At 41.3% G+C, this 20,492-nt stretch overlaps 1 protein-coding gene across 1 annotated transcript in view; it reads left to right on the forward strand.

The window, feature by feature from the left end:
- LOC148478190 (uncharacterized) overlaps positions 1-20,492 on the forward strand; it is a gene marked incomplete at its 3' end in the record, with an annotated part of 198,930 nt that overhangs the window by 72,889 nt on the left and 105,549 nt on the right. Inside the window, exons 31-36 of the mRNA XM_088455835.1 lie at positions 254-382; positions 2,014-2,142; positions 3,796-3,924; positions 5,581-5,709; positions 7,597-7,755; positions 8,730-8,852. Coding sequence (XP_088311961.1) covers positions 254-382; positions 2,014-2,142; positions 3,796-3,924; positions 5,581-5,709; positions 7,597-7,755; positions 8,730-8,852 — 798 coding nt within the window. The remainder of the gene's footprint in view (positions 1-253; positions 383-2,013; positions 2,143-3,795; positions 3,925-5,580; positions 5,710-7,596; positions 7,756-8,729; positions 8,853-20,492) is intronic.

Consider the following 20,492-nt stretch of genomic DNA (forward strand, 5'->3'; position numbering starts at 1 on the left):
TCGTCCCACCTACACTATTTTACTAACCTTGTAGTAAAAGGTTAACATAGCTCAACTTATTGTACTACTAACAGAATTTTAATTTCTAAAATTTTATATTGCATATTTGATTATTATATAATATATTCATATTCGCTTCTATATATTCCTGTTCTGTTCACAAAGGTAATCTGAATATTGTATTTCCCTTGTAATATAATTGAAACATAATATTCATGTTGCCTACTATATTTTCCTTCTTCTGTTCAAACAGGTAATTCTGAATTTGGAGCTAAATTTGCCCAAATGCTTGGTAGCCATGGGAAACATGGAGGCTTTAATATTAACCTAAAGGGTGGAAGCGAAGAATCTTCTGAGGAAGATAAGACAAAAGAAATTAATGGCATGTAGAACTATTTACCATATTGTGGGATGTAATTGCAGTTAATGTATCATTTTAGGTCAAGTATATTTGTAAACAAGGATACTGTAGGTTTTATATGAGAGTCCTATCTATGTTATTAGGAGACACTATTTTAATAAATTCACAGTAAAACATAAACTTAACTCTACTTTATGTAATATTAAAATAAAGGGAGGAAAGTGCTCTGAGGAAGATAACACAAGCGAAAATTATGGTGCATACACACGGGACGATCGACAACGATAATAACATCGCTGAACAATCTCCCTGCACCTTCCCAGAGTGCTGGATGATCTATATCGATCATCCAGTACACCACCAACCCACCATTGATGGGCCAGAAACCCGAGATAAATGATCGTGTGTCCGTATGTAACCTGGTTGAAATCGACAAGGTTGGCCTACATGCACGAGCGATGGTCGATATTATTATCGTCCATATCTGCCCGCGCATCGCTGGTCATTTGTGGGTTGGAAGATACCAAAAAATGCACAATATAAATGATAATGATATGATCAATATTGATTTTGTTCATATCATGAATTTTTAGTGTATATGCACCATAAGGCTATGGAACACTATTTACCACTTTATAGGATATAATTCTAGTGAAATTATCCTTAAGATTTATCTAGTATAGGGCTGGACAAACTATGACGCATGGACCAAATGCAGTCCAGCCCCTGCTAAAGTCTGCCCCCCCCCCCCTCCATGCCTCATCCGAGCATCCGGGATTTCTTTGGAGCTTCCAACACCTCTGTTTGGACTACAGAAATAGTTTAACTTTTTATGGCAGCATGGCCCTGCGATTTCTCTTCCAGGCTGGCCAAATCTACAGCTGCATGTGATGGAGTGTAGATTGCTTTGAATGCACTAAAGGAGGAAAGACTCTGTGGTGACATTTAAGGGCTGACACATACTGTAAGGGGGAAGCTCTGGGCTGGAATATATGTGTGAGATCTGGGATAGAACATAAGGGGGAGCTCTGGGCTGAAACATAAGTGTGACATCCGGGAGTAAATTTACTAAAGTGAGAGTTTTTAGTGAGTTTTAAAAGTGATGTTGCCCATAGCAACCAATCAGAGTCTACTTAACATTTAACTAGCACCTTCTAGAAGATAATAGCTAAAATCTTATTGGTTGGTATGGGTAACATCACTTTTAAAACTAACTTCTAAAAACTCTCACTTTAGTAAATTTTCCCCCTGGTCTGGAGCATAAGAAGCAGCTTTGGGCTAGAACATAAGGGGGACTCTGAGTATTGCAAAAAAGGAGGTGTCTGGACTGGAAAATAAAGCAGAGCTCTGGGCAGGCACATAAGGGGGGCTATGGGCAGGGACATAAGGGCAAACTCTTGGTTGGAGGCTTTAATATTAATTTATAGGGTGGAAGCAAATAATCTTCAGAGGAAAATAATACAAGAGAAATTAATGGTATGTAGAAATATTTACCATATTGTGGGATGATTATTATATAATATATTCATATTCGCTTCTATATATTCCTGCTCTGTTCAAAGAGGTAATCTGAATATTGTATTTCCCTTGTAATTTAATTTAAACATAATATTCATGTTGCCTACTATATAATCCTTCTTCTGTTCAAACAGGTAATTCTGAATTTGGAGCTAAATTTGGCCAAGCACATGGTAGCCATGGGAAACATGGAGGCTTTAATATTAACTTACAGGGTGGAAGCGAAGAATCTTCTGAGGAAGATAAGACAAAAGAAATTAATGGCATGTAGAACTATTTACCATATTGTGGGATGTAATTGCAGGAATTTATCATTTTAGGTCTAGTATATTTGGAAACAAGGATACTGTAGGTTTTATATGAGAGTCCTATCTATGTTATTAGGAGACACTAATTTAATAAATTCACAGTAAAATATAGACTTAACTCTACTTTATGTAATATTAAAAGAAAGGGAGGAAAGTCCTCTGAGGAAGATAACAAAAGCGGAACTTATGGTGCATACAAATGGGATGATCAACAACGATAACGATATCACTGAACAATCTCCCTGCACCTTCCCAGAGTGCTGGATGATCTATATCGATCATCCAGCACACCACCAACCCACCAACGATGGGCAGCAACTCGAAATCATTGATTGTGGGTCCGTATGTGACCTGGTTGAAATCGACAAGGTTGGCCTACATGCACGGGCGATGGTCGATATCATTATCGTCCATATCTGCCAGCGCATTGCTGGTCATTTGTGCATTGGAAGATACCAAAAAATGCACAATATAAATGATAATGATATGATCAATATTGTTTTTGTTCATATCATGAATTTTTATTATACCGTGTGTATGCATGATAAGGCTATGTAACACTATTTACCACTTTATAGGATATAATTGCAGTGAAATTATCCTTAAGAAGTATCTAGTATAGGGGCAGACAAACTATGACCCATGGACCAAATGCAGCCCAGCCCCTGCTAAAGTCTGCCCCCCCCCTCCCCGCCTCATCTGAGCATCCGGGATTTCTTTGGAGCTTCGGACACCTCTGTTTGGACTCCAGAAATAGTTTAACTTTTTATGGCAGCATGGCCCTGTGATTTCTCTTCCAGGCTGGCCAAATCTACAGGTGCATGTGCTGGAGTGTAGATTGCTTTGAATGCACTAAAGGAGGAAAGACTCTGTGGTGGCATTTAAGGAGTGGGACATTTAAGGGCTGACACATACTGTAAGGGGGAAGCTCTGGGCTGGAATATAGGTGTGAGATCTGGGATAGAACATAAGGGGGAGCTCTGGGCTGAAACATAAGTGTGACATCTGGGGGTAAATTTACTAAAGTGAGAGTTTTTAGAAGTGAGTTTTAAAAGTGATGTTGCCCATAGCAGCCAATCAGAGTCTACTTAACATTTAACTAGCAACTTCTCGAAGATAGTAGCTAACAGCTGATTGGTTGCTATGGGTAACATCACTTTTAAAACTAACTTCTAAAAACTCTAACTTTAGTAAAATTTCCCCCCTGGTCTGGAGCATAAGAAGCAGCTTTAGGCTAGAACATAAGGGGGACTCTGAGTATTGCAAATAAGGAGGTGTCTGGACTGGAAAATAAAGCAGAGCTCTGGGCAGGCACATAATGGGGGCTCTGGACAGGGACATAAGGGCGAACTCTTGGTTGGAGGCTTTAATATTAACTTAAAGGGTGGAAGCGAAAAAACTTCTGAGGAAGATAATACAAAAGAAATTAATAGTATGTAGAACTATTTACCATATTGTGGGATGATTATTATATAATATATTCATATTCGCTTCTATATATTCCTGCTCTGTTCAAAGAGGTAATCTGAATATTGTATTTCCCTTGTAATAAAATTGAAACATAATATTCATGTTGCCTACTATATAATCCTTCTTCTGTTCAAACAGGTAATTCTGAATTTGGAGCTAAATTTGGCCAAGCACATGGTAACCATGGGAAACATGGAGGCTTTAATATTAACTTAAAGGGTGGAAGTGAAGAATCTTCTGAGGAAGATAAGACAAAAGAAATTAATGGCATGTAGAACTATTTACCATATTGTGGGATGTAATTGCAAGGAATTTATCATTTTAGGTCTAGTATATTTGGAAACAAGGATACTGTAGGTTTTATATGAGAGTCCTATCTATGTTATTAGGAGACACTAATTTAATAAATTCACAGTAAAACATAGACTTAACTCTACTTTATGTAATATTAAAATAAAGGGAGGAAAGTCCTCTGAGCAAGATAGCACAAGCGGAACTTATGGTGCATACAAATGGGATGATCAACAACGATAACGATATGACTGAACAATCTCCCTGCACCTTCCCAGAGTGCTGGATGATCTATATCAATCATCCAGCACACCACCAACCCACCAACGATGGGCAGCAACTCGAGATCATTGATCGTGGGTCCGTATGTGACCTGGTTGAAATCGACAAGGTTGGCCTACATGCACGGGCGATGGTCGATATCATTATCGTCCATATCTGCCCGCGCATCGCTGGTCATTTGTGCATTGGAAGATACCAAAAAATGCACAATATAAATGATAATGATATGATCAATATTGTTTTTGTTCATATCATGAATTTTTATTATACCGTGTGTATGCACGATAAGGCTATGTAACACTATTTACCACTTTATAGGATATAATTGCAGTGAAATTATCCTTAAGATGTATCTAGTATAGGGGTGGACAAACTATGACCCATGGACCAAATGCAGCCCAGCCCCTGCTAAAGTCTACCCACCCCCCCTCCCCGCCTCATCCGAGCATCCGGGATTTCTTTGGAGCTTCGGAAACCTCTGTTTGGACTCCAGAAATAGTTTAACTTTTTATGGCAGCATGGCCCTGCGATTTCTCTTCCAGGCTGGCCAAATCTACAGCTGCATGTCATGGAGTGTAGATTGCTTTGAATGCACTAAAGGAGGAAAGACTCTGTGGTGGCATTTAAGGAGTGGGACATTTAAGGGCTGACACATACTGTAAGGGGGAAGCTCTGGGCTGGAATATAGGTGTGAGATCTGGGATAGAACATAAGGGGGAACTCTGGGCTGAAACATAATTGTGACATCTGGGGGTAAATTTACTAAAGTGAGAGTTTTTAGAAGTGAGTTTTAAAAGTGATGTTGCCCATAGCAGCCAATCAGAGTCTACTTAACATTTAACTAGCACCTTCTAGAAGATAGTAGCTAACATCTGATTGGTTGCTATGGGTAACATCACTTTTAAAACTAACTTCTAAAAACTCTAACTTTAGTAAAATTTCCCCCCTGGTCTGGAGCATAAGAAGCAGCTTTGGGCTAAAACATAAGGGGGACTCTGAGTATTGCAAATAAGGAGGTGTCTAGACTGGAAAATAAAGCAGAGCTCTGGGCAGGCACATAAGGGGGGCTCTGGACAGGGACATATGGGCGAACTCTTGGTTGGACGCCTTAATATTAACTTAAAGGGTGGAAGCGAAGAATCTTCTGAGGAAGATAATACAAAATAATTTAATAGTATGTATTACTATTTACCATATTGTGGGATGATTATTATATAATATATTCATATTCGCTTCTATATATTTCTGCTCTGTTCAAATAGGTAATCTGAATACTGTATTTCCCTTGTAATATAATTGAAACATAATATTCATGTTGCCTACTATATAATCCTTCTTCTGTTCAAACAGGTAATTCTGAATTTGGAGCTAAATTTGGCCAAGCACATGGTAGCCATGGGAAACATGGAGGCTTTAATATTAACTTAAAGGGTGGAAGCGAAGAATCTTCTGAGGAAGATAAGACAAAAGAAATTAATGGCATGTAGAACTATTTACCATATTGTGGGATGTAATTGCAGGGAATTTATCATTTTATGTCTAGTATGTTTGGAAACAAGGATACTGTAGGTTTTATATGAGAGTCCTATCTATGTTATTAGGAGACACTAATTTAATAAATTCACAGTAAAACATATACTTAACTCTACTTTATGTAATATTAAAATAAAGGGAGGAAAGTCCTTTGAGGAAGATAACACAAGCGGAACTTATGGTGCATACAAACGGGACGATCAACAACGATATCAATATCGCTGAAATATCTCTCTGCACCTTCCCAGAGTGCTGGATGATCTATATCGATCATCCAGCACACCACCAACTCACCAACGATGGGCCAGCAAGCCGAGATCATTGATCGTTTGTCCGTATGTAACCTGTTTGAAATCGACAAGGTTGGCCTACATGCACGGGCGATAGTCGATATCATTATTGTCCATATCTGCCTGCGCATCGCTGGTCATTTGTGCGTTGGAAGATACCAAAAAATGCACAATATAAATGATAATGATATGATCAATATTGTTATTGTTCATAGCGTGCATTTTTATTATACCGTGTATGCACCATAAGAGTATGTAACACTATTTACCATATTATAGGATATAATTGCAGTGAATTTATCCTTAAGATCTATATAGTATATGGGCGGCCAAACTTTGGCCCATGGACAAATGCAGCCCAGCCCCTGGTAAAGTCTGCACCCCCCACCCCCCTGCACCATCCACGATTCCTTTGGAGCTTCGGACACCTCTGTCTGGACTCCAGAAATAGTTTAACTTTTCATGGCAGCATGGCCCTGCGACGTCTCTTCCAGGCTGCCAAATCTACAGCTGCATGTGATGGAGTATAGATTGCTTGGAATGCACATAAGGAGGGAAGAGAATGCACATAAGGAGGGAAGACTCTGTGGGGGCATTTGAGTAGTGGGACATTTAAGGGCTGACACCTACTGTAAGGGGGAAGCTCTGAGCTGGAATGTAGGTGTGAGATCTGGGTTAGAAGATAAGGGGGAGCTCTGGGCTGAAACATAAGTGTGACATCTGGTCTGGAACATAAGAAGGAGCTTTGGGCTAGAATATAAGGGGGACTCTGTGTTGGCACATAAGGAGGTATCTGGACTGGAAAATAAGGCAGAGCTCTGGGTACGAACATAAGGGAGGCTCTGGGCTGGCACATAAGGGGAGAGCCTCTACTAGCACACACAGGGGTACTCTAGCTTGGAGCATAAGTGGGGCTCTGGGTTGGCACATATTCAAGTAGGGGCTCTGGTCTGGCACATGCACACTTAAGTGAGGGCTCTGGGATGGCATATTAGGGCATGACCTGGCATATAAAGACAAAAGGGAGGACTCTGAGCTGGCACATAAAGACACAAGGGGACTCTGAGTTGGCATATAAAGACATGAGGGATCTTTGAGTACTGAGGCATATAGAGGAACATGACTGAGGGGGCTCTAAGGCTAGCATTTGAAAAGGCATGAAATAGGGGGTGTTTGTGGCATATTAATAGCTGGGGCATTATGGTGTGCCATATTACAGATGTGGTTATTACAGTGTGGCCTAATACCTATTGGGGATATTATGGTGTGGCATATTATCTATTGGGGATCTTATGGTGTGGCATATTATCGATTCAGGTACTACTGTGTGGTATATTATTGATTGTGCACTGCTATGAGGAATATTATCATTTGGGGACACTGCTGTGTGGCATATTATCAATTGGGGACACTTCCATTATAATTTAGTATTTTCAAAATGCATCCACAGTCTTTCAATCACCAATTATACTTGACACAGTTTGCATTTCGATGATGTACAGCTTACAGTAACTGAATTGTTTTTTTCTTCTTTTCAAATCAGAACGGGTTAATTACAAAGATGGAAAAATCCACATAGGCAATATTACCATAAACCTGTGGGATTTGTTTGCCAAACTAAATGGGAATACGGCAAACCAAAATGATGGGACATCAAAAAGTCATTTTGAATTTAATGGACAACAGCTTGGGGGTGTTAATGGTGAGACAATTGGTAACATAGCATGCCATCATGGGGGGAGATATAGACTTTGGAAATTAATGAAAAACAATACAAATTAATGTTTTTTTTATGAAGCAGCGGCTTTTGTAAGCTGTTGGTTCCTGGCAGGTTGCAGGTGAAATTTTAAAACGGCAAAAGTGAAGAAAAAAATTAAAAATTAAAATGTTCACCTGTAACCTGCTGGACAGCATCATCTTACAAAAGTCAATGCTTTGTAAATTAAGCCCTAACGGTGGATTTGGGAAATCATTGGATATGGATAAGCAAAGTGGGCACCTTATGTTATAGTATGTGTAGCTAGATTTCAGTGCCTACTTTTAAAGCACTTTGCGTCCTATAGGAAAAAAAAAGCTTTATAAATTAAATTTTTATTTTTCCAAATATGATTTAGAGGTGGTGGGATACAGTGCAAGACTTATGTTTCAATTGTTGTTTCCTGATTACACCCAAAGTCAGGAAAAATTTACATAGAAAGAAAACACATTTATTTTACTTTAATATGAAGCAATCTTTACTGTTTTGGATGATATATAAATTTGTTAAACAGATTTGATTGAGTTGAAAGAAGACCAAATAGATTAGGATGACGCTACATTGTACATTATCTATGGGATTTATTATTAAGCAGATTGGAAAAATAGATTTTGACTGTGGAGGGGAGACAGGGATATTTTTAATTTATTGAAAAGTAGATCTTGATGGTATTTTTAAAGAATACCTGAGGAAGATAATTACAATTTAATTATTTGTCGCAGAGCTTTAAACATAAATATCTCAGAAATATTTTGGTGAAGTGATAAGATAATTCCCTATTGATGTTATAATTCAGTGTTTTCAAAATTAATCCACATCCATTAATTCACCCCATAAAGTTAACACAGTTTGAATTTCCAAGACGCATAGCTTATAGTAAGTGAATTGTTTTTCTTTATTATTTTCTTCTTCAAAACCAGATCTGATTACTTACAAAGATGGAAAAATCCAAATAGGCAATATCACCTTGACCCTGGAGGATTTGATTGGTGGGACATCAAGTAATTTTGAATTTAATGGACAACAGCTTGGGGATGTTCTTGGTGAGAAAACTAGTAATATAGCATTCTCTCGTGGGGGGAGATAAGGACTTTTGAAATTAATGGAAAACAATGGAAATTAAGGGCTTTATTTACCAAGCAGCGGCTCTTATAAGCCGTTGTTTCCTGGCGGGTGCAGGTAAAAATTTAAAATGGCAACCGTAGTCAGTGTGAAGCATGCCGGCTTTGCACTGACTGCAGGAGCCATTTAAAATTTTCACTTGTAACCCGCTGGACAGAATAATCTTAAAAAGTTGCTGCTTCATAAAGGAAGCACTAAGGGTAGATATGGGAAATCATTGGATGAGGATAAGAAAATGGACACCTTATGTTCCAGTATGTGTAGCTAAATTTCAAATGTCTACTTTTAAAGAACCTTGAGTCCTATAAAAAAAAATTGCTTTATTAATAAAATTATTATTATTTTCCAAAATATGATTTAGAGGTGGTGGGATACAGTGCAAGACTAATGTTTTGATTGCACCCGAAGTCAGGAAAAATTACATAGAAAGAAAACACATTTATTTTACTTTAACATGAAGCAATCTTTACTCTTTTGGATGATGTCTAAATTTGTTAAACAGATTTGATTGAGTTGAAAGCAGGCCAAATAGATTATTGTGATGCTACATTGTATCTATGGGATTTATCATTTAGCAATTTGGAAAAACAGATTTTGACTGTGGAGTGGAGACAGGGATAATTTAAATCTATGGAAAAGTAGAAATTGAGGGTATTTTTAGAGAATATCTGAGGAAGATAATTACAATTGAATTATTTGTCACTGAGCTTTAATCATAAATATCCTTAAAATATTTTGCTGAAGCAATGGCATAATTTCCTATTGATGTTATAATTTGTGGTTTTCAAAATGCATTCACATTCATTAAATCACCCCAAAAAGTTGACACAGTTTGCATATCCAAGATGCACAGCTTACAGTAAGTGGATTGTTTTTCTCTTTTTTTTTCTTCTTCAAAACCAGATCTGATAAATTACAAAGATGGAAAAATATAAATAAGCAGTGTCACCTTAAACTTGGGGGATTTGATTGCCCTGAAATCTGGGAAGATAACAATCCAAAATGGTGGGACATAAAGGACTTTTGAAATTAAAGGACAACAGTTGGGGGGTGTTCATGGTCAGAAAAGTGGCAATATAGAGTTCCATCATGGTGGGGAGGGAAGAACTTTTGAAGTTAATGGAAAACATGAAATTAAAGTTGGATTTGGGAATACATCTGAGGAGGATAAGAAAAATGGACAATTTAATTTATAGATATGTGTAACTAGATTTCAAATATCTACTTTTTAAAGGATTTGGAGTTCTATAGGAGAAAAGTGCTAAAATTATAAATAAAATTATCATTATTATTACTTCCCAAATTTAGAGGTATGGGAAACAGTGCAAATCTTCTGTTTGATCACTTACCTGGCAACGTTGTATGTGATGTAACCAGAGCCAGTAGTGCTTCAGCTGGCAAGGTCGCATCACAAATGACCCCGCCATCTCCCTCTTTGCCCCAGCTGTGGAAGAGGAGATCCATTCTGCACAAGTGCAGTACGGATCTCCTCTGACTCCCGAGACCCCTAGGCAGTGATGCAGTGGTCTGTGATGGCCAACATCACCGCCAAAATTGTGCCCCTGAATGCTGTGCAAATTGCACTCTGGAGCGCATGTGCTAGGAATCAAGGTGTGAGGATTAGAACTTAGATCCCCACCAAGCACTATTTGGCTGATTGCTGCATGTGCAGATATCAACTGCAAAAAAAAATAGTTTTACCACTTTATTAACTTAAAAAATCAACAATTTCTGAGTGGTTTTCTAGAAAAAAATTGTCAGTTAAGTGGATAAATCAGGGACTCCTGATTGCACCTGGAATCAGTAAAAGTAATTTAAAAAGAGAACATATTTATTTTTAATTTTAGTATGAAGCAATATTTACTGTTTTGAATGTTGGATAAGTGTGTTAAACAGATTTCATTGTTTTAAAAGGAGCCAAAATAGATTGGGGTGATGCTATACTGCATCTATAGGGTTTATCATTCAGTACTCTGGGAAAACAGATATTTGCTGCAGAGGGGAGACGAGGATAATTTAAATCTATGAAAAAGAAGAAATTCAGGGTGTATTTTGGAGACCATCTGAGGAAGATTGTTATACAATAATTATTTGTAACTAAACTTTAAACGTAAATATCTCTTTATTGATAAAGTGATGGGATAATTTCCTATTAATATTATAATTCAGGATTTTCAAAATGCATCCAAATTCATTCAGTCACTCCATAAAGTTAAGGTAGCTTCAGTTTCCATGATGCAAGATTTACAGTAACTGAATTGCTTATTTTTTAAACCAGCTATGATTAATTACAAAGATGGAAAAATACAAATAGGAAATATCACTCTATTCCTCAGGGATTTGATTGGTTAACAAGCTGGGAATATAGCAATGGAAAATTGTTAGGAGTCAAGGACTTTTGAAGTAAAAGGACATCATCTGGGTGGTTGGCATGGTAAACAAACTGGTAATATAGAGTTCCATCATGGTGGGGAGTCAAGGACGTTTGAAGTAAAAGGACATCATCTGGGTGGTTGGCATGGTAAACAAACTGGTAATATAGAGTTCCATCATGGTGGGGAGACAAGGACTTTTGAAATTAAAGGAATACATGAAATTAATGGTGGATTTCAGAAATCATCTTACCGGAGTAAGGAAGATAGAAGATATACTTTATATATATGTATATATATGTTTACTTTTCCACATTGGATTGGGAAATGGTTGGATGCAGTGACATTTTCCTTTATTCTAAGATTTAACAAATGTATGTTTTTTAGTGATATTATTTGTTGAAAAAATAGATAATTGACAAGAAAAGTGGCAATTAGATTAGTTTGACACCAAATTGTACAGAATAATTTTCATTGACCAGACTAATGGAAATAAATGATATGTTTTGAAATTAATGGAAATCATGAAATTAAGGGTGTATTTGGAAAATATCTGGTGAAACAGAAATAAGGAAGTTCTAATTTTAAAATACTTGTATCTTAAATTACTTTAAACTTTAAGGGGTATATTTACTGAAGTGCAGGTTTTTAGAAGTAGAATTGTTGCCCATAGCAACCAATCAGATTTCACTTATCATTTATCTAGCACCTTCTAGAAGATAATAGCTAGAATCTTATTGGTTGCTATGGGCAACAACTCCACTTTTAAAAACCCAAGCTTTAGTAAATATACCACTAGGACATAAGATATTTATAGCATTCCATAATAATGCAATCCTTATGTTGGAATCAATGATTCCTTTGTGCATATGGATTAATTAAACAAATAATTTCATTAATCTTTAATGAAGCAAAGTATTTTTTAGTGATGTTTTTATTTGTTATAACTAGGGGTGAGCGGGTTCGGATTTCTGAAATCCGAACCCCCCCGAGCCCCCCCGATCCGAGTCCGATCCGAGTCAGGCTCGACTTTTCCCGCCTGACTCGGATCTGAAATCGAGGCAAAACGTCATCATCCCGCCTTCCGAGTCTCGCGGGTTTTGGATCCTATATAAGGTACCCGCGTCGGCGCCATTTTCTCACTCGGCTGTGGACAGTGAAGAGGGAGGGTGGGAGTTAGGGCTGTGTAGTGTAGTGTAGTGTAGTGCTGCTGTTGTCCACTACTTCAAAGTCCATAGGGGCTGGCTGTGTTGTGCTGTGCTGCTGTTGTTAATAGGGGCTGTGTCCACTACTTCAAAGTCCATAGGGGCTGGCTGGACTGTGTTGTGCAGTCAGTTCTCCATAGGGGCTGTGTCCACTCCAAAGTCCTGTGCAGTGTCCCAGTCCTAAAGGGGTGCTGTAGTGTTGTCCAGGGGGTGCTCTGTCCATCAGGGGTGCTCCCCCCAAGTGCTAAAAAAATAAAATATTTCTGTGTTTATGAATTGTGTGCGCAGTAGCATGCACGCGCATCAACAAAGTAGTGCCAAGCGTGCGCCTGTGTCATAAGTAAAGGGCCGGCTGGCTTGACCGTTAAGGGTGCTGTAACCCCCGAAAGTACACTCTAGTCCAAACCAAAAAAAAAATTATTTTCTGTGTTTGTGAATTGTGTGCGCAGTAGCCGCACGTGCATCAACAAAGTAGTGCCAAGCGTGCGCCTGTGTCATAAGTAAAGGGCCGGCTGGCTTGACCGTTAAAGGGTGCTGTAACCCCCAAAGTACACTCCAGTCCAAACCAAAAAAAAAATTATTTTCTGTGTTTGTGAATTGTGTGCGCAGTAGCCGCACGTGCATCAACAAAGTAGTGCCAAGCGTGCGCCTGTGTCATAAGTAAAGGGCCGGCTGGCTTGACCGTTAAGGGTGCTGTAACCCCCGAAAGTACACTCCAGTCCAAACCAAAAAAAAAATTATTTTCTGTGTTTGTGAATTGTGTGCGCAGTAGCCGCACGTGCATCAACAAAGTAGTGCCAAGCGTGCGCCTGTGTCATAAGTAAAGGGCCGGCTGGCTTGACCGTTAAGGGTGCTGTAACCCCCGAAAGTACACTCTAGTCCAAACCAAAAAAAAAATTATTTTCTGTGTTTGTGAATTGTGTGCGCAGTAGCCGCACGTGCATCAACAAAGTAGTGCCAAGCGTGCGCCTGTGTCATAAGTAAAGGGCCGGCTGGCTTGACCGTTAAAGGGTGCTGTAACCCCCAAAGTACACTCCAGTCCAAACCAAAAAAAAAATTATTTTCTGTGTTTGTGAATTGTGTGCGCAGTAGCCGCACGTGCATCAACAAAGTAGTGCCAAGCGTGCGCCTGTGTCATAAGTAAAGGGCCGGCTGGCTTGACCGTTAAGGGTGCTGTAACCCCCGAAAGTACACTCCAGTCCAAACCAAAAAAAAAATTATTTTCTGTGTTTGTGAATTGTGTGCGCAGTAGCCGCACGTGCATCAACAAAGTAGTGCCAAGCGTGCGCCTGTGTCATAAGTAAAGGGCCGGCTGGCTTGACCGTTAAAGGGTGCTGTAACCCCCAAAGTACACTCCAGTCCAAACAAAAAAAAAAATTATTTTCTGTGTTTGTGAATTGTGTGCGTAGTAGCCGCACGTGCATCAACAAAGTAGTGCCAAGCGTGCGCCTGTGTCATAAGTAATGGGCCGGCTGGCTTGACCGTTAAAGGGTGCTGTAACCCCCGAAAGTACACTCCAGTCCAAACCGAAAAAAAAAATTATTTTCTGTGTTTGTGAATTGTGTGCGCAGTAGCCGCACGTGCATCAACAAAGTAGTGCCAAGCGTGCGCCTGTGTCATAAGTAAAGGGCCGGCTGGCTTGACCGTTAAGGGTGCTGTAACCCCCGAAAGTACACTCCAGTCCTAACCAAAAAAAAAATTATTTTCTGTGTTTGTGAATTGTGTGCGCAGTAGCCGCACGTGCATCAACAAAGTAGTGCCAAGCGTGCGCCTGTGTCATAAGTAAAGGGCCGGCTGGCTTGACCGTTAAGGGTGCTGTAACCCCCGAAAGTACACTCCAGTCCAAACCAAAAAAAAATATATTTTCTGTGTTTGTGAATTGTGTGCGCAATAGCCGCACGTGCATCAACAAAGTAGTGCCAAGCATGCGCCTGTGTCATAAGTAAAGGGCCGGCTGGCTTGACCGTTAAAGGGTGCTTTAACCCCCAAAGTACACTCCAGTACAAACCAAAAAAATATATATTTTCTGTGTTTGTGAATTGTGTGCGCAGTAGCCGCACGTGCATCAACAAAGTAGTGCCAAGCGTGCGCCTGTGTCATAAGTAAAGGGCCGGCTGGCTTCACCGTTAAAGGGTGCTGTAACCCCCAAAGTACACTCCAGTCCAAACCAAAAAAAAAATTATTTTCTGTGTTTGTGAATTGTGTGCGCAGTAGCCGCACGTGCATCAACAAAGTAGTGCCAAGCGTGCGCCTGTGTCATAAGTAAAGGGCCGGCTGGCTTGACCGTTAAGGGTGCTGTAACCCCCGAAAGTACACTCCAGTCCAAACCCCAAAAAAATATTATTTTCTGTGTTTGTGAATTGTGTGCGTAGTAGCCGCACGTGCATCAACAAAGTAGTGCCAAGTGTGCGCCTGTGTCATAAGTAAAGGGCCGGCTGGCTTGACCGTTAAAGGGTGCTGTAACCCCCAAAGTACACTCCAGTCCAAACCAAAAAAAAAATTATTTTCTGTGTTTGTGAATTGTGTGCGTAGTAACCGCACGTGCATCAACAAAGTAGTGCCAAGCGTGCGCCTGTGTCATAAGTAAAGGGCCGGCTGGCTTGACCGTTAAAGGGTGCTGTAACCCCCAAAGTACACTCCAGTCCAAACCAAAAAAAAAATAATTTTCTGTGTTTGTGAATTGTGTGCGCAGTAGCCGCACGTGCATCAACAAAGTAGTGCCAAGCGTGCACCTGTGTCATAAGTAAAGGGCCGGCTGGCTTGACCGTTAAGGGTGCTGTAACCCCCGAAAGTACACTCCAGTCCAAACCAAAAAAAAAATAATTTTCTGTGTTTGTGAATTGTGTGCGCAGTAGCCGCACGTGCATCAACAAAGTAGTGCCAAGCGTGCGCCTGTGTCATAAGTAAAGGGCCGGCTGGCTTGACCGTTAAAGGGTGCTGTAACCCCCAAAGTACACTCCAGTCCAAACCCAAAAAAAATTATTTTCTGTGTTTGTGAATTGTGTGCGCAGTAGCCGCATGTGCATCAACAAAGTAGTGCCAAGCGTGCGCCTGTGTCATAAGTAAAGGGCCGGCTGGCTTGACCGTTAAGGGTGCTGTAACCCCCGAAAGTACACTCCAGTCCAAACCAAAAAAAAAATTATTTTCTGTGTTTGTGAATTGTGTGCGCAGTAGCCGCACGTGCTTCAACAAAGTAGTGCCAAGCGTGCGCCTGTGTCATAAGTAAAGGGCCGGCTGGCTTGACCGTTAAGGGTGCTGTAACCCCCGAAAGTACACTCCAGTCCAAACCAAAAAAAATGTATTTTCTGTGTTTGTGAATTGTGTGCGCAGTAGCCGCACGTGCATCAACAAAGTAGTGCCAAGCGTGCGCCTTTGTCATAAGTAAAGGGCCGGCTGGCTTGTCCGTTAAAGGGTGCTGTAACCCCCAAAGTACACTCCAAACCAAAAAAAAAATTAATTTCTGTGTTTGTGAATTGTGTGCGCAGTAGCCGCACGTGCATCAACAAAGGAGCAGCGCCAAGCGTGCGCCTGTGTCCCATAAGTAAAGAGCCGGCTGGCTCATTTCTTAAAGGCTGGTGTATCCCACAAAGTGCACTACTCTCCAGCAAAAATAAAAAAATATTTTCTTTGTTTAGCCGCACGTATATATCAAATCGATATAACATAAATGGAGGACCAAACTTTCTCCGATAAAAATAAAATAGAGAAAGATCAAGAACCACTTCCTCCTAGTGCTGAAGCTGCTGCCACTAGTCATGACATAGACGATAACATGCCATCAACGTCGTCTGCCAAGGCCGATGCCCAATGTCATAGTAGAGGGCACATACAATCCCAAATGACAAAGTTCAGGAAAATGACCTTGAAAAAAACATTTAAATCAGCTGAAGAGAAACGTAAACTTGCCAATATGCCATTTACGACACGGAGTGGCAAGGAACGGCTAAGGTCGATCCCTAGTATGTTCATGACTAGTGGTTCAGCTTCACATGACGATGGAAGTCCTCCTCCCTCTAAAAAAATCAAAAGAGTTAAGCTGGCAAAAGCACAGCGAAGAACTGTGCTTTCGAAGAAGATATCACAAATCCCCAAGGAGAGTCCAAGTGTGGTGGTGGTTGCGATGCCTGACCCTCCCAGCACTGGACGGGAAGAGGTGGCTCTTTCCACCATTTGCACACCCCCTGCAAGTGCTGAAAGGAGCACCCACAGTCCACTTGCTGATATGCAAATTGAAGATGTCACTGTTGAAGTACAACAGGATGAGGATACTGGTGTAGCTGGCGCTGAGGAGGAAGTTGGCGAGGAGGATTCTGATGGTGATGTGGTTTGTTTAAATCAGGCTCCGGGGGAGACAGTTGTTGTCCGTGGGATGAAAAAGCCCATCACGGTCATGCCTGGGCAGAAGACCAAACATTCCACCTCTTTGGTCTGGCAATATTTCTATCCAAATCCGGACAACAACTGTCTTGCCATATGTACCATATGTAAAGGTGAAATAAGCAGGGGTAGGGACGTCAACCACCTAGGAACATCCTCCCTTATACGGCACCTGCAGCGCGTTCATAAAAAGTTACTGTCAAGTTCAGAAACTTTGGCTAGGACCGTAAGCAGTCCAGGGACACCTAAATCCCGTTGTCCTGTTGTATCCAAGCGCCTGCAAACCACACCGTCAACTCCCTCCTCGTCAATTTCCTCCTTAGTCAGGATCGGAAGTAGTCATGCAGGCCATGTCACTGGCATGACTGACTCTCCTATCCGGGATTCCTCTGGAGGATCCTGCATTGCTACGCCTACTGCTGCCGCTGCTGCTGTTGCTACTGCTGGGAGTCGTTCATCATCCCAGAGAGGAAGTAGGAACACCACTACTTTTACTAAACAATTGACCCTCCAACAGTCCTTAGCGAGGAGGATGAAGTACGACAGCAGTCATCCTGAAGCAAAACGTATAACTGAGGCCTTGACTGCTATGTTGGTGTTAGACGTGCGTCCGGTATACGCCATTAGTGCAGTGGGATTTAGACAATTGATGGAGGTAGTGTGTCCCCGGTTCCAAATCCCGTCTAGATTCCACTTCACTAGGCAGGCGATACCGAGACTGTACAGAAACGTCAGAAAAAGTGTCCTCAGTGTCCTGAAAAATGCTGTTGTACACAATGTCCACTTAACCACGGACATGTGGACAAGTGGAACAGGGCAGACTAAGGACTATATGACTATGACAGCCCACTGGGTAGATGTATCACCTTACGCAGCAACAGCAGCAGCGTCACCAGTAGCAGCATCTCAGAAACGCCAGCTCGTTACAAGGCAGGCTACGTTGTGTATCACCGGTTTCAGTAAGAGGCACACCGCCGACAACCTCTTAGAGAAACTGAGGGAAATCATCGCCCAGTGGCTTACCCCACTTAGACTCTCCTGGGGATTTGTGATATCTGACAACGCCACCAATATTGTGCGGGCATTACATCTGGGCAAATTCCAGCACATCCCATGTTTTGCTCACACAATAAACTTGGTGGTGCAGAATTTTCTGAAAAGCGACAGGGGCGTGCAGGAGATGCTTTGGGTGGCCCGAAAAATTTCTGGCCACTTTCGCCATTCAGCGACTGCGTGCCGAAGACTGGAGCGCCAGCAAACACTCTTGAACCTGCCCCGCCATCACCTGAAGCAAGAGGTTGTGACGCGGTGGAACTCAACCCTCTATATGCTTCAGAGGATGGAGGAACAGCAAAAGGCCATACAAGCCTATACATCCACCTATGACATAGGCAAAGGAGGGGGTATGCACCTGACTCAAGCGCAGTGGAGAATGATTTCCGTGTTGTGCAAGGTTCTCCAGCCCTTCGAACTTGCCACACGTGAAGTCAGTTCAGACACTGCCAGCTTGAGTCAGGTCATTCCCCTCATCAGGCTTTTGCAGAAGGAGCTGGAGAAAGTGAAGGAGGAGCTAAGACGGAGCGATTCCGCTCGGCATGTGGGACTTGTGGATGAAGCCCTTCATTCGCTTTGCCAGGATTCCAGGGTGGTCAATCTGTTGAAATCAGACCACTACATTTTGGCCACCGTGCTCGATCCTAGGTTTAAAGCCTATGTGGTGTCTCTCTTTCCGGCCGACACAAGCCTGCAAAGGTGCAAAGACCTGCTGGTGAACACACTGTCAGCTGAAGCGGAACGTGACACGTCAACGGCTCCATCTTCATTTTCTCCCGCAACTGGGGCTGCCAGGAAAAAACTTAGGTATCCTAAGCAACCCGCTGGCGGTGATGCAGGGCAGGCAGGACCAAGTTTGGACAACTGGTCCGGACTGAAGGACCTGGCAACAATTTCTGACATGTCTACTGTCACTGCATATGATACTGTCACCATTGACAGAATGGTGGAGGATTACATCGGTGACAGCATCCAAGTAGGCATGTCAGACAGTCCATACCTGTACTGGCAGGAAAAAGAGGCAATTTGGAGGCCCCTGTACAAACTGGCTCTATTTTACCTGAGTTGCCCCCCCTCCAGTGTGTACTCTGAAAGAGTGTTTAGTGCAGCCGGGAACCTTGTCAGCGAAAGGCATAGGAGGTTTCTTCCACAGAATGTGTAGAAGATGATGTTCATCAAAATGAATTATCAGCTCTTCTAGGGAGACCAGCCTCCAGAAGGTACAGAGGGACCTGTGGTGGTGGATTCAAGTGGGGACGAGTTAATACTTTGTGAGGATGAGGATGTACACACTGAAGAGGGTGAGGAATCGGTGGATGAGGAGGATGAGGATGACATCTTGCCTCCGTAGAGCCAGTTTGTGCAGGGACACATTAATTGCCAGCTTGTTTTGTGGGGGCCCAAACGAACCAATCATTTCAGCCACAGTTGTGTGGCAGACCCTGGCGCTGATATTATTGGTTTGTTAAAGTGTGCATGTCCTGTTTATACAACATAAGGGTGGGTGGGAGGGCCCAAGGACAATTCCATCTTGCACCTCTTTTTTTTCTTTGCATTATGTACAGTTTGGGGCCTAGTTTTTCAAACTGCCATCCTGTCTGCCACTGCAGTGTCACTCCTAGATGGACTACGTGTTTGTGCCGTCCACTCGTGTCGCTTAGCATAGTCATCCAGCTACCTCGGTGCAACCTTTTGGACATAAAAACACTATTGTGAGGTGTGAGGTGTTCAGAATAGACTGGAAATGAGTGGAAATTAAGGTTATTGAGGTTAATAATAGCATAGGAGCAGAAAAACCTACAAATTCTGTGATTTTAGCTGTTTTTATGCTTTTTTAAAAAAAAATACAGATCCAAAACACAAAACCCAGAACCCAAAACACGGAAGGGTGGTTTTGGAAAAACCAATCCAGATCCAAAACACAAAGAAAGATCCAGATCCAAAACCAAAACACAAAACACGAAAAGTGGCCGGTGCACACCCCTAGTTATAACAGATCTGAATAACTTGAAATGGAGCAAATATATTTGTGTGATGCAAAATTTCAAAGTGGCATTTTCATTTACTAAGCTGGGGAAACAGATATTTATTTTTATGGCATCAATAAGATTTGCAATCAATTTAAAACTTAGAATTAAGATTGCATTTGGAAAACATCAGTGGATTATATATAAAAAATAAGAATATTCTAAATGTAAATTATTGGCAGCTTAACTTCTTTTTAATTCCAAGAAATACAAAATAGTGTTAGAATTTCATATACATTGTTGAGTTTAGGATGTCCAAAATGCACCCAACTGTATTCATAGTGACACATAAATCTTCATATATTATAACTTAGCATAAAGCACAGTTCACAGTAACTGCATTTACATTTTCTTTCCATTTTTGGACTCCCAGCTCTCTTTTCTTCCTCCAATAACAACCCCACCCCTGCACCTCTGACTCTCTCTTCTACCTCTAACAACAACCCCACCCCTGGACCCCTGGCTCTCTCTTCTACTTCCAATAACAACCCCACCCCTGGACTCCTGACTCTCTCTTCTACTTCCAA

This window comes from Taudactylus pleione, unplaced genomic scaffold (genome assembly GCF_031769625.1).
Source record: "Taudactylus pleione unplaced genomic scaffold, aTauple2 ptg000672l, whole genome shotgun sequence".
NCBI lineage: Eukaryota > Metazoa > Chordata > Amphibia > Anura > Myobatrachidae > Taudactylus > Taudactylus pleione.